Source organism: Podarcis erhardii (genome assembly GCF_964252035.2).
Source record: "Podarcis erhardii genome assembly, chromosome: 1".
NCBI classification, from domain to species: Eukaryota; Metazoa; Chordata; class Lepidosauria; order Squamata; family Lacertidae; genus Podarcis; species Podarcis erhardii.
Window position 1 is genome coordinate 9,319,746 of NC_138497.1, and position 12,713 is coordinate 9,332,458.

General features: G+C 43.7%; 2 protein-coding genes across 2 annotated transcripts in view; both read left to right on the forward strand.

Annotated features, from left to right (window-relative positions):
• The window catches only part of SIX6 (SIX homeobox 6), a 284,160-nt gene that overhangs the window by 208,781 nt on the left and 62,666 nt on the right, over positions 1 to 12,713 (forward strand). The gene's annotated exons all lie outside the window — the stretch shown is intronic.
• The window catches only part of MNAT1 (MNAT1 component of CDK activating kinase), a 140,043-nt gene that overhangs the window by 42,055 nt on the left and 85,275 nt on the right, over positions 1 to 12,713 (forward strand). The window contains exons 4-5 of the mRNA XM_081865379.1: positions 1,731 to 1,834; positions 3,283 to 3,423. Of these exons, the coding sequence (XP_081721505.1) occupies positions 1,731 to 1,834; positions 3,283 to 3,423 (245 nt within the window). The remainder of the gene's footprint in view (positions 1 to 1,730; positions 1,835 to 3,282; positions 3,424 to 12,713) is intronic.

The following is a 12,713-nucleotide window of genomic DNA, read 5'->3' on the forward strand; positions in this document are numbered from 1 at the left end:
CAGGGTGCCTCTTCTGGGAAGCCCACTTAAATATTGCAATAGTCCAATCTCACTTATTGCACCTGAGTGCAATAGTTCCATCTCACTTGTGAACCCCAGCGACTGCTATCCAAAGTTTTTCTGCAATATAACAAGGCTTGGCTTAGTTTTTATTTCTTAAAAAAATGCTTTTTGGGGGCCCTAATGCCACACTGGGGGACGCGGGTGGTGCTGTGGGTTAAACCACAGAGCCTAGGACTTGCCGATCAGAAGGTCGGCAGTTCGAATCCCCGCAATGACAGGGTGAGCTCCCGTTGCTCGGTTCCTGCTCCTGCCAACCTAGCAGTTCGAAAGCATGTCAAAGTGCAAGTAGATAAATAGGCACCACTCCGACGGGAAGGTAAACGGTGTTTCCATGCGCTGCTTTGGTTCACCAGAAGTGGCTTAGTCATGCTGGCCACATGACCCGGAAGCTGTCTGCGGACAAATGTCAGCTCCCTCGGCCAATAAAGCGAGATGAGTGCCGCAAGTCCAGAGTCGGCAACGACTGGACCTAATGGTCAGGGGTCCCTTTAATGCCACATTCCCTCTTGAGCAGCTTTCTGGGGTGGTGATGTCATGCTAATGGTGGGTTAGGGTTAGGGTGACACTTAACTGTTGTATACTAGGCTACATTCCAGTGGAATTCAGCCTCTGAGCGTGAGGTTCCCCAGCCCTTATTTATGTCCCCCCCAAAAAAACCCTGCGTAGAAGCTGAGGCCGACAACGGGTACTCCTAGCTTGGAAAAGAAAACATAAACCCCATACAAGTCTTGTATCCCATTTCATATATAACCGCAAGTGTTTTCTGTCCGTTTCCATCCAGCCAATGGCTCTGAATGCTAGCCAGTGGTATCCCGTGAACAATGAAAGTGGAAAATCCCAAGCACCCCCTCCCTCGCCCCTCCATTAGTACTAAGCTGCTGAGCTGTTGGCTGCCCAGTCCTTCTTTGACATCAGAGTAGCTAAGCCAATGAGGTCAAGGGTGCTAGGGCAGCGAAGAATACACAGGTCATGAGACACATAGGGTCAGTGTGGGAGGTTTGATGACCTGGCTTATGGTCTGTGGACAAGCTTATTAAAAACCTGAATATGCCAGTTAGGAACTGAAGATGAAAGCTTGTCGTTGCCTTCCTGTTTGCTAAAGAAAATAAATGCAGTTCAAAAGGTTTGCTGCTCTGCTTAATGCAGATATCAAACGTTGCATTTGAATTTGTGTCACGCACGCTCAAATCCTTTTGTGATTGCCTTTTTGTGAACAATTGTCTCGCAACCAGGATAAACTAGAAAATTAAATACATCTATATGTATAATTGGTGCTTTTTTTCTTAAAAAAATATGTTTAGGGGCACTCTCATTTTCCTACTCATATTGAAATACTGCCCCTCAATGAGGCCAAACTTAGATTCACAAAATGTTTAGGGGTATGCGTACCCCTACACCCCCCGAAAAAAAAGCACTGTGTATAATTATGCATGAGGTATGTTGTTACTTAAATCTTTTCAAATTTCGGGGTGCGGGGGAATAGTAGCAGAAATTAAGATTTCTGATGATAGAAACGGAGTCTTAATTTTAAGGTGGGAATATATTTTTAGAAAACATTTTCCTTGAGTAAAAGTAATGCTTTGTTATGACTGCTGTTTAATATGAAGCTTTGCTTCTTTTCTTCACCCCTCTCTTCCTCACTGCTAATTTATAAAACGTTGATCTAGTGTTCAACCTGACCAACAACATTGATGTAGAAAATACAAGAAAGAAGATGGAGATGTATCAGAAGGAAAACAAGGAAGTCATTCAGAAAAATAAGATCAAACTGGTAAGTTGCCTAGGGTTGGCTTTTGTTTTGTTTTGTTTACAGCTCTTTGGGTTATTTGCCAAAAGAAACAATGGCAATTTTTTTTAAAAAAAAACCCTAGTTCTGTCCAGTATCCAAAATAGTAGGCTTGCTAGAGTAAAAAGGTCTTGGTTCTCTATAGACAGTCTTCTGAATGGGTAAACTAGTGGCTTAAATAAAGCAATCTAAGTTTGAACAAATTTAAGGCATGTTCTTTGGGCTGGAGAACAAAAACAAAAATTATTTTTTAGTAATTTTATATGTAGCATTCTGAGTCTGTCTTGTAATTAGAGCAAACACACAGGAAAGCTGTGCTGGCACCCATATTCAGAACGAGTAAGGAGACATGCAAGGGAGTTGTGCTTCAGTACCTGTTGCTGTTTCACAAGTCTGAAGCTTAGCCCGCACATCATTCTAAACATACTGAGGAAGGAGAGAGCAATTCCCTGGCTGCTTTATAGTATTTGAGACTCAGCTTAGTTCTGATGTATTTTGTGTGTGTACATGACCTCTGTCACTTCAGCTTGCAAGTGGGTGATGGAGGGGACCCAGTGAATTCTACTCAAAAAATAATTTTTAAAATCCCTTTACATAGAGAACTAGCATCTCAGGCCGGATTCTCCCCCCGGATATGCTAGCTTTCTATCTGGAGGAAAACCTTTTTGCTTGTTCGTGTTTAGTTGCATTCCATCATGTTACCCGCCTGGCAAGGGTGGTCTGAAGTGGTGCAGCTTAGGCGCAAGTTCACCACCTCTGGGGAACGAGCCTTTGTGATGTTCCAAAACATGGCTCAGTCAAAGGTTTGCTCTTCCCATTGCATAGCTGTCAATCGTCCCTTATTTGGCGGGAAAGTCCCTTATCCCAGCACTATGTCCCATTGCTGTCCCTTATTGATGATGTCGCTTAAATTTCCTGGGTTTCAAAGGAAGCAGCTCCTCTCCCTCCCTCCCTGCCGGCCAGGGAGGAGGGAGGCTCCAACTGTGTTGCTTGGCTGCGTTGCTCACCCAAAAAGGAGTCTAAGAACAACTGGGGGGGGGTGGAGCTTGCATGCCTTGTGCTGATCAAATCGGCCGCGTTGCCTGGGGACTCGCCTTTGCTCAGCGCTTCCCAGCGGAGAGGTGACGGTGGTTTCCCTTGCTGCATCCCCTTTGCCGGGTTGCTGTGCTGTGGGAACCACTGCTTGAGGCTTCGTTTGGCTGCTGGCTGGGCTTTCTGCATTTGGCTCGGAGGGGCTCAGAAGTTGAACATACCTGCGCTGGGAAAATCCCTTATTTTGGCTGCTGTTCCCTTATTTTCGAGGCTGCTGGTCCCTTATTTTCTAATCTGTAAGTTGACAGCTATGCCATTGTTTTTCTGCTGCGATGGTCATTGTTGAGACACCCTTTTCTTTGGCTTCACCTCCCAAGTGCTCCCTGTTTTCTCTCTCTTAGTCTCGAGAGCAAGAGGAGCTGGAAGAGGCTCTGGAGGTTGAGCGGCAGGAAAGCGAGATCAGGCGGCTTCTTATACAAAAGGAGGAGCAAATGCAACAGATGCTGAAGAGGAAGAACAAGCAGGACCTTCTCGATAAGCTGGTAGGTGATGCAGCACCCAGAAGGGCAGCTCAATTACTTAATACGGAAATGGGCAGATTCTCTCTCTCTCTGTTTGTCTGGCTTATTCCTATATCATGGCACCAAAGACAAATGACCCTTCTTCTAGGTTCCACTCCCAGAAAGATGATGTTCCCACACTAGGCTACTTAGAGTGGCTGGGGAAACTCAGCTAGATGGGTGGGGTATAAATAATTACATTACAGTGGTACCTTGGGTTAAGTACTTAACTCATTCCGGAGGTCCATACTTAACCAGAAACTGTTCTTAACCTGAAGCACCACTTTAGCTAATGGGGCCTCCTGCTGCTGCCGTGCCGCCAGAGCCCAATTTCTGTTCTTATCCTGAAGCAAAGTTCTTAACCTGAAGCGCTATTTCTTTGTTAGCGGAGTGTGTAACCTGAAGTGTATGTAACCTGAAGCGTATGTAACCTGAGGTACCACTGTATTATTATTATTGCCATGCTTTGTTTAGTCACTTTTTGATGGGACATCCACATAAATAATAATAAATAATAAATCATTTATTTATATCCCGCCTTCCCCAGCCAAAGCCGGGCTCAAGAGCGGCTAACAACAGTAAAAATAAAACAGTTTGCATAAAATCACAATCAATTAATTGAAATACATTCTAAAATCAATTCATTCTAAAATCAATTCAGAGTCAAATTCATGGCAACCACTGGGCTAGAGTTCTATGAGGATTACTAAAGGAGGGGGTCAGACTGTGCCTTAGCCAAAGGCCTGGTGGAACAGCTCTGTCTTGCAGGCCCTGCGGAAAGATGTCAAGTCCTGCAGGGCCCTAGTCTCTTGTGGCAAAGCGTTCTACCAGATCGGGGCCACAGCCGAAAAAGCCCTGGCTCTGCCTCCCTGTGGCCTGGGACCTCCAAGCTGTTTTTATTTGTAGACCGTAAGGTCCTCCATGGGACATACTAGGAGAGGTGGTCCCATAGGTACGAGGGTCCTAGGCCGTATAGCGCTTTAAAGGTTAAAACATGACCACCAAACTCCAGTATTGATGATTCTGCGTTTTCCCTGAGGATCTGCCTTTTTGCAGACTGCAGCAACTCTGATTTTTTTCCTTCTTCCCCAGAAGAATGGGTTGCACAGACCATAGCAGGATGTGCACACAGCAAAACTGCAACACGCCACATATTGTGGGAAGGTTGATCGCAATTCCTTTTGCAGCTTGCAATGGGAGAGTGGTGATTAGATTGAATTTGGAGCAACCCATCTGGCAGCGGCTCTTTTGTCAGTTTGTACACACAGTTTGTCTCTGTGCGTACGTTTTGTATCCCACCCTTCCTCCCAAGGAATTCAGAGTGACGCATGTCTCCTTGTGTTTTATTCTGCGCAGCCATCCTGCGATGTAGGTTAGGCAGAGTACAGAGGTCGCTCAGCAAGTCTCACCACCGATGGGGGTTTAAACCCCAGCCTTTCTGGTCCAAGTCCCATACGGTAACCAATTATCCCACACTGACTCTGTGGGCTGGAGCAGGAGAATGACTGGTTTATTCTGGAGACTGGCACTTTTTCTGTCTTCCACCCCCTGCCACCAGAGGAGGTATTCCATCAGTCTGTCAGTTGTGTACAGGACTGGTCATCGGGCTGTGTCAGATCTCTTAAAAAACACACCCTGGCTACTCTATTGGCATCATGGCCTAACCTGAATTTTCATTTTGGTCACATGGTTCCTTCATTGCATCCCATAACGTTCACTTCCCCCTTCTCCTCTCCTCTGGGTCTCTTGTTACAAGCCCACCAGCTGGATTTCACTTTCTTCCTGTCTTGCACCCCCCCCCCAAACCCCAACAACACTTTTTATTGTTTTGCTTTAATAATCCTATCCAATTGTTGATGTGTTTTTATTTCTCTTCTGTTTCCGTTCTTCCTTTGGGAAGGCTGAGCACCTGAACTCCTTATCTGACCCTGAGGGATAGCCACTGAAACGGGAAGGAGATTTAGTGTCAGGTGATTTAAGAGGTGGTTTTATTGAGCGGGCGGCTATACCCAGGGAGAACCTCGCTTGGGAGCAAGGGGGCATGTGGATTTTTTTTATTTTTAAAGGGGAGGTATTGTATTTTTTAATTATTCCTGGGCCAAGGGCCTAGATATTTCGGCATGCTCCCCTTCTTGGATGTTGACAGAAAAAGGAAATCCTGTGCAGCCTTTGACCTTGCAGGCAGCAGAACAGTATAATGTTTTAAAGACCTTGCAACCTGCTCAGGGTCTGGATGTTTTCCCTCCTTCCCTTCTTCTTTTCTTAAGTCTATAGTCTCTGTCACTTCCCCTGTATTATCCAAGTGGCTGTTGAGCGTATGGATGCGCTTAGAGCCCAAACAGGTGGGCAAGGCAGGAATGCACTACATGCTTTATGCAGAGTCAGACCATTCATCCATTTGGCTTAGTTGTGTCTGCACTGACTGGCAGCTGCTCTCCAGGTTTTCTTTTTAAAGATTTTTAAAATTCATTTTCACTTTTAACATTTACCATCATACATAAATCATGATCATTTTACAAAAAGGATTCTCAGAATCCTGGAACTTCCCTCCATGGTTTCCCCAGATCCTCTTTCAAACTGCATTATATCATATTCTCCATATTTTCTTAAAACTCAGTTTTTATCATAGTTCTCGCTTCATTGCAAGTGTTTTCACAATCCTGCCAATGTTTTCAGTTGTTTCAAGTAACTTAGAAAATTTCCCCATTCTTTGTTAAATTTATTGTCCTCTTGATCTCTGATTTTCCCGGTCATTTTTGCCAATTCGGCATAGTCCACCATCTTTATCTGCCATTCTTTTTTTAAAAAATATATTTTTTATTAGATTTTCCACAATGATAACACAAACCCCTCCCTTCTGAGTTTCCTTGTAATTAAAAGTAACAGCTTTCCAATATCATTATTAAACTAAAACAATTTCCAATTATAGTCCATCTTATTCACTTTTCTTAACATTCTAAATCCCATTTATTTAATTATAACTTAGTTTAATCCTAGGCCTATTTGTTTCTTTCAAGTAATTTCTAATTTTATAGATTTATAATGAACTAAAAGAAATGTTGAAATATACATTTATTAAGAAACCAGAGGCCTTTCTTCTTGGAATAATAGGTTTGGAGTTGCCCAAGAAAGATGTTAAATTATTTTTGTATGCCACAACGGCTGCCCGAATATTACTTGCTAAAAATTGGAAAACACAAGAACTACCAACAGTGGAAGATTGGCCGATGAAGATGATGGACTTTTTGGAGCTAGCTCCGAAAATATTATTTAAAGGTACCTCTCCAGGTTTTGAGGCAGGAGTCTTTCCCCAGTTCTGCTTCATGATGCCAGAGTTACTATGGAACAATGGTCCTGTTCACTTGGCAGGGACTTAGGAAGTTGCCTTACTACTGGTCCATCTAGTTCAACATTGCCACACTGGCTAGCAGCAGTTTTACAGGGTTTTGGGCAGGGGATATTATTCCCAGCCCTTCCTGGAGATGTCGGGATTGAACTTGGGGACCTTCTGCATGCAAAGCAGATGCTCTTTTTATATATATATAAGATATTTATTAAGGTTTTCAAAGATAATACATTGTAAAACAAAAAGGAAAGAAAAACAAAAATACAAAAGTACAAAAATACGAAAAATAAAAACAATTTAAAAATGCATAAAGTTCCATTTACTTATTTTCATTTAACTTATTTTCCAGACCTCCTCATACCTCCCTTTCTTATATTCCAATTCAATTTGTTTGTTTAGCAAATCCTCACCACTGATTCTTTTAATTATTTCAAAACCTTATTTTCCATCTCTTTTATACATTACAGCTGAAAACCGCTTAATTTCTATCCAATATCATTCTAACATTCCTTAATTTTACAATATTTCTGCAAATAGTCTTTAAACTTCTTCTAATCTTCTTCCGCCGCCTCTTTTCCCTGGTCTCGGATTCTGCCGGTCATTTCTGCCAGTCCCATATAATCAATCATCTTCATCTGCCATTCTTCCAGGGTGGGTAGATCTTGTGTCTTCCAATATTTTGCGATGAGTATTCTTGCTGCTGTTGTCACATACATAAAGAAAGTTCTATCCTTCTTTGGCACCAATTGGCCGACCATGCCCAGAAGAAAGGCCTCTGGTTTCTTAGGGAAGGTATATTTAAATACCTTTTTCATTTCATTATAGATCATTTCCCAGAAGGCCTTAATCCTCGGGCACGTCCACCAAAGGTGAAAGAATGTACCTTCAGTCTCTTTACATTTCCAACATTTATTATCGGGCAAATGGTAGATTTTTGCAAGCTTGACTGGGGTCATGTACCACCTATGCAAAGCAGATGCTCTTACCCTTAAGTTGCTGCATTTTCTGCTCATCTTGTAGGAAAGTATTGGGGAGGTCTAAGCAAACCTCTCTCTCCTCAAAACTGGCAGGTTTCAAAGACTGTATATGCACGGTGCTAAGTACCCCTGGCAGCAGAGAGCAGCCTGGAAGTCTTAAGTCCACAGTTGTTTGGCCTAGGAATGCTGGCCTGCCATTTTCTTCCTTACAGCCACTCCAAAAAACTAGAAGGAATTGGACTCAGATGGCGCGATCACATACCGTATTTTTCGCTCCATAAGACGCACCTTTTTCCTCTTAAAATCTAAGGGGAAATGTCTGTGCGTCTTATGGAGCGAATGTGTGGTCCCTGGGGCTGGGGGGGGGGGGACCCGGGCTTCCCCCGCCAGCCCCGAGAAGCTCTGTCCCTTCCCCCACCTCCCGCAAAAGCCAGGGATAGCCACTCTACCTTTAAAGAGCGTGCAGCTCTTGCAGGAGGTGGGGGAAGGGACAGAGCGCGGCTCTCTCACTTCCCCCACCTCCTGCAAAAGCCCCCAAGAGCCATGCTCCCTTTAAAGAGCTGCGCAGAGTGTGTGTGTGGCTCTTGGGGGCTTTTCCCCAAGGAGGGAGAAGGGCAGCCCGTCAGTGATGGCTGCCCTTCTCCCTCCTCGGGGAAAAGCCTGCAAACGCCGCACACATGCTCCACGCGGCTCATGAAAGGAAGCGCTGAGCAGATCCTGGGATTCATACAGGCTCTGCTCAGTGCTCCCTTTAAATAATATTTTTTCCTTGAATACCCCCCCAAAAAACTAGGTGCGTCTTATGGTCAGGTGCACCTTATGGAGCGAAAAATACGGTACCTTTTGAGAGCCAGATCTCAAGCAATAGCATCCTTTAAGCCAGGAATAGTCAATGTGGGCCCCTCCAGAGATTTTGGACTACAACTCCCATCATCATTGCTCTTGCTGGCTGATGGGGGTCGTAGTACAGCCACATCTCAATGGTATCGCATTGGCCACCCCCGCTTTAAGCTATGACAGCTAAAAGAATCTGGGTGGGCTAGGGGGGAAGTTGTCTGTGAGCCTAGTCTCTCTCTCTCTGGGGTTCTTTTTTTAAAAAAAGAAAGCTTAAAGGTCCCAAGAGAGGGTCTTGAAGGACAGACTTCCTCCCCCCCCCCCCGGAAACCTTCACAGATGCGTCCTTGTGTGTAAAATATTTCCAAAGCAGCCTCTGGTAAAAACGTAAAGCAGACCAGGACATTCCAAAGCCTAACAACAAAGCTACTGAAATAATGCTTTTGAATGCTGTGTTATGGCAATAAGCAAAATCAAGCCAAACTCTGGGGCTGTCCGAAATCCGCAGCTGTTGAAGAAAACTGCAGCTGTGCTACTCACTACCTTCCCCTTCCTTTTGTAATGTCTGAGATAATTTTTCCCATAGCCTGGCTTCGGGAGTTTCTGCAGTCACTCCCCCCCCCCCAAAAAAAATCATTGGTTGCAATTGACTGGACATGAGAGCCCAAGTAAATTCAACATGATGGGAAGTAAACAACCAATGTTACCTAATGCAGAAAAGAGGAATAGATGAAAATTCAGCAGCACAGACAAACAAAAGCCCAGCAAAGAGAAAATCCACACCAAATGAGCCGGTGTGGTGTAATGGTTAGATCATTGGACTAGGACCTGGGAGAGCAGAGTTCGAATCCCTGCTCAGCCATGAAGTTCACTGGGTGACCTTGGACTAGTCACCCTCTCCTAGCCTAGCCTACCTCACAGGGTTGTTGTGAGGACGAAATGGGGGGTGGGGGAGAAAGCCACCTACACCAGAGCTTCCCAAGCTTCATGTCGCTGGCACACTTTTTAGACATGCATCATTTTGTGACACAGTAAATCGGTTTTACTAGTAAACTGGAGGTTAAAACTAACCCCTTTCCGGCCTTGGGAAGCACACGGGGAATGTTGGCATGACACACTGCAGCCAACGCACAATTGTGTCGCGACACACAGTTTGGAAAGCTCTGATCTACACCACCTTAAAATCCATGGAAGATAAAGGTGGTATACAAATTAAAATAATAACTAATCAACCACAGTCTTTGCTGGTATTCCAGTGATTTGCAGAAAAGGGGCCACATGGTCCTTACTTGGTCGGGAGTTGCGTAATTTAGGTTGAGAGGCAGCGATTGTTCCAAAGTCACCCACTGAGCTACATGGCTGAATGGGGATTTGAATTCTGTTGTCCCCAATTGTAGTGTGACCCTCTAATCATTACACATGGTCAGTAGGCACGACATCTCCCCCAGTACATGGGGAAACATGACAGAAAGCCCTATCTCTTTATCTCAAGTGGCAGGGGAGGGGAGGAATACATGGAGGAGGCAAGCTGTAAGGTAGACATAGTCTGAAGTTCATAACAGCTCCAGTACTAACAGTTTATTTCTTTTAATGGCTGGAGCGGGGGGGGGGGGGGGTAAACTGAGTCACCAAAGTGTTTCCAACTCAGCTTTAAATGCTCTTTTAATTTATACGGGGCGGACATTGTTTTCTTACACAGCAGTTGGTTTTACTGGAAATCCATTTTGCCAGATGGCTTGCAAAAAAAATAAAAGAAAAAAAAGAGCAGTTATAAATAATCTTTATAACATGACCAAAATAGGTAACTTAATGACATTTGTGCACACATTGCTACTAAACATATCTAAATATGTTGTTAATGACTGAAAGGTAATGCGAAGGGCAGGGGGGAAAGAAGGTTCTTGTTTGTGTTTCTTTCCACCCTAAAGGGAATATTCACAATCTCCTTTGTGAATTCTCAATTAATTTTTTTCTTTAAAAGAAAAAAAAAATCTCAGTTTGCATTGGTGGTGAGAACCTCATGCCTTATGGAGTGCAGGTTATCATTCTGATGGGATAGAGCTTAAGTAGTTCTGGGATGCTTCTGAATCTATAAACAAGCCCTCTGCATTCCAGACAGCATCCCTCTTATAGTCTCCACCCCCAAGTTCAGCCCGGACATGAATTTCCCTCACTGCAAGAAGTGAAGTTACAGGGAACCAGGCAGAGGGCCTTCTTGGTAGTGGCACCTGCCCTGTGGAACGCCCTCCCATCCAATGTCAAGGAGATAAAGAGCTACACACCTTTTAGAAGACATCTGTTTAGGGAAGTTTTTAATATTTGATGTTTTATTGTGTTTTTGTATTTTGCTAGAAGCTGCACGGAGTGGCTGGGGCAACCCAGTTAGATGAGCGGCATATAAATAATAAAGTTATTGTTGATTATTATTAGCATCCGTCTCTGTATGACTTCCTTGCATTATACAGAAATTGCCCACATGCTTTTTGGGTTTCCTCTTTGCGACTATATGACCTGGAAATTTGCCCTTTCAGTTCATAAACTGTGTTTTTAAATTCCCAGGATCACCCTAGAGGGGTTGGGTCCCTTTTCATAGCAGCGGTAGACAACGTGCTGCCTTATTATTATTATTATTATTATTATTATTATTATTATACTACCACCCTATACCCAGAGGCCTCAGGGCAGTTCACTAGAATAAAATCAAAATATTAAACCAGAAAATACATAATCAAAATAAAAACAACAACCCAATACCCCCCCAAACCCTACATTTTAAAAGGGCATAGGATGTCAACCAAATAAACGAAAGGCCTGGTTAAAAATGAACGTTTTTTGCCTGGCACAAAATGTATATACACCTTTGCCTGGCGCAAGGTGTACAATGAAGGCGCCAGGCGAACTTCCCCGGGGAGAGCATTCCACAGCCAGGGAGCCACAGCAGATAAGGCCCTGTTCTCATGTTGCCCCCCTCCGGACCTCTCGAGGAGGAGGCACATGAAGAAAGGCCTCAGAAGATGATTTCAGGGTCTGGGTAGGTTCATATGGAAAGAGGTGGTCCTTGAGGTATTGCGGTCCTGAGCCATTTAAGGCTTTATAGGTCAAAACCAGCACTTTGAATTGGGCCCGGAAACTAATTGGTAGCCAGTGCAGTCGGACCAGGATCGATGTAATACGCTCAAACTGTCTTGCTCCGGTGAGCAACCTGGCTGCTGAATTGTGCACTAGCTGAAGTTTCCAAGCCGTCTTCAGAGGCTAGCCCTACGTATAATGCATTGCAGTAATCTAACCCTGAGGTTGCCAGAGCATAGAGAACAGTAGTTAGGCTATCCCTGTAGCTGGACCACCAGCTGGTAGCTGATGGAAGGCACTCTGGGCCACTGAGGCCACCTGAGCCTCAAGCAACAGCACAGGATCCCGGAGTACCCCCAAGCTACGAACCTGCTCCTTCATTATTTTTTTAATAGAATATTTATTAAAGTTTTCAAAAAATAATACAATATAAAACAAAAATAACAAATAACAAAAATACAAAAACAAAAACAATTAAAAACACATAGAATTCCCGTTACTTATTTTCTTTTAACTTATTTTCCAGACCTCCTCATACCTCCCTTTCTTGTATTCCAATTCAAATTGTTAGTTCAGCAAATCCTCACCATTAGTTTTTACTTATTTCTAGACCTTTTTTTTCATATCTCTTAAGCATTACAGCTGGAAACCACTTAATTTCTATCCAACATCATTCTAACATTCATTAATTTTACAGTATTTCTGTAAGTAGTCTTTAAATTTCTTCCAGTCTTCTTCTGCCGACCCTTTTCCCTGGTCTCGGATTCTGCCAGTCATTTCTGCCAGTCCCATATAGTCCATCACCTTCATCTGCCATTCTTCCAGAGTGGGTAAATCTTGTGTCTTCCAGTATTTTGCAATAAGTATTCTTGCTGCTGTTGTGGCATACATAAAAAAAGTTCTGTCCTTCTTTGGCACCAATTGGCCGACCATGCCCAGGAGAAAGGCCTCTGGTTTCTTCAGAAAGGTATATTTAAATACCTTTTTCATTTCATTATAGATCATTTCCCAGAAAGCCTTGATCCTTGGGCACGTCCACCAAAGGT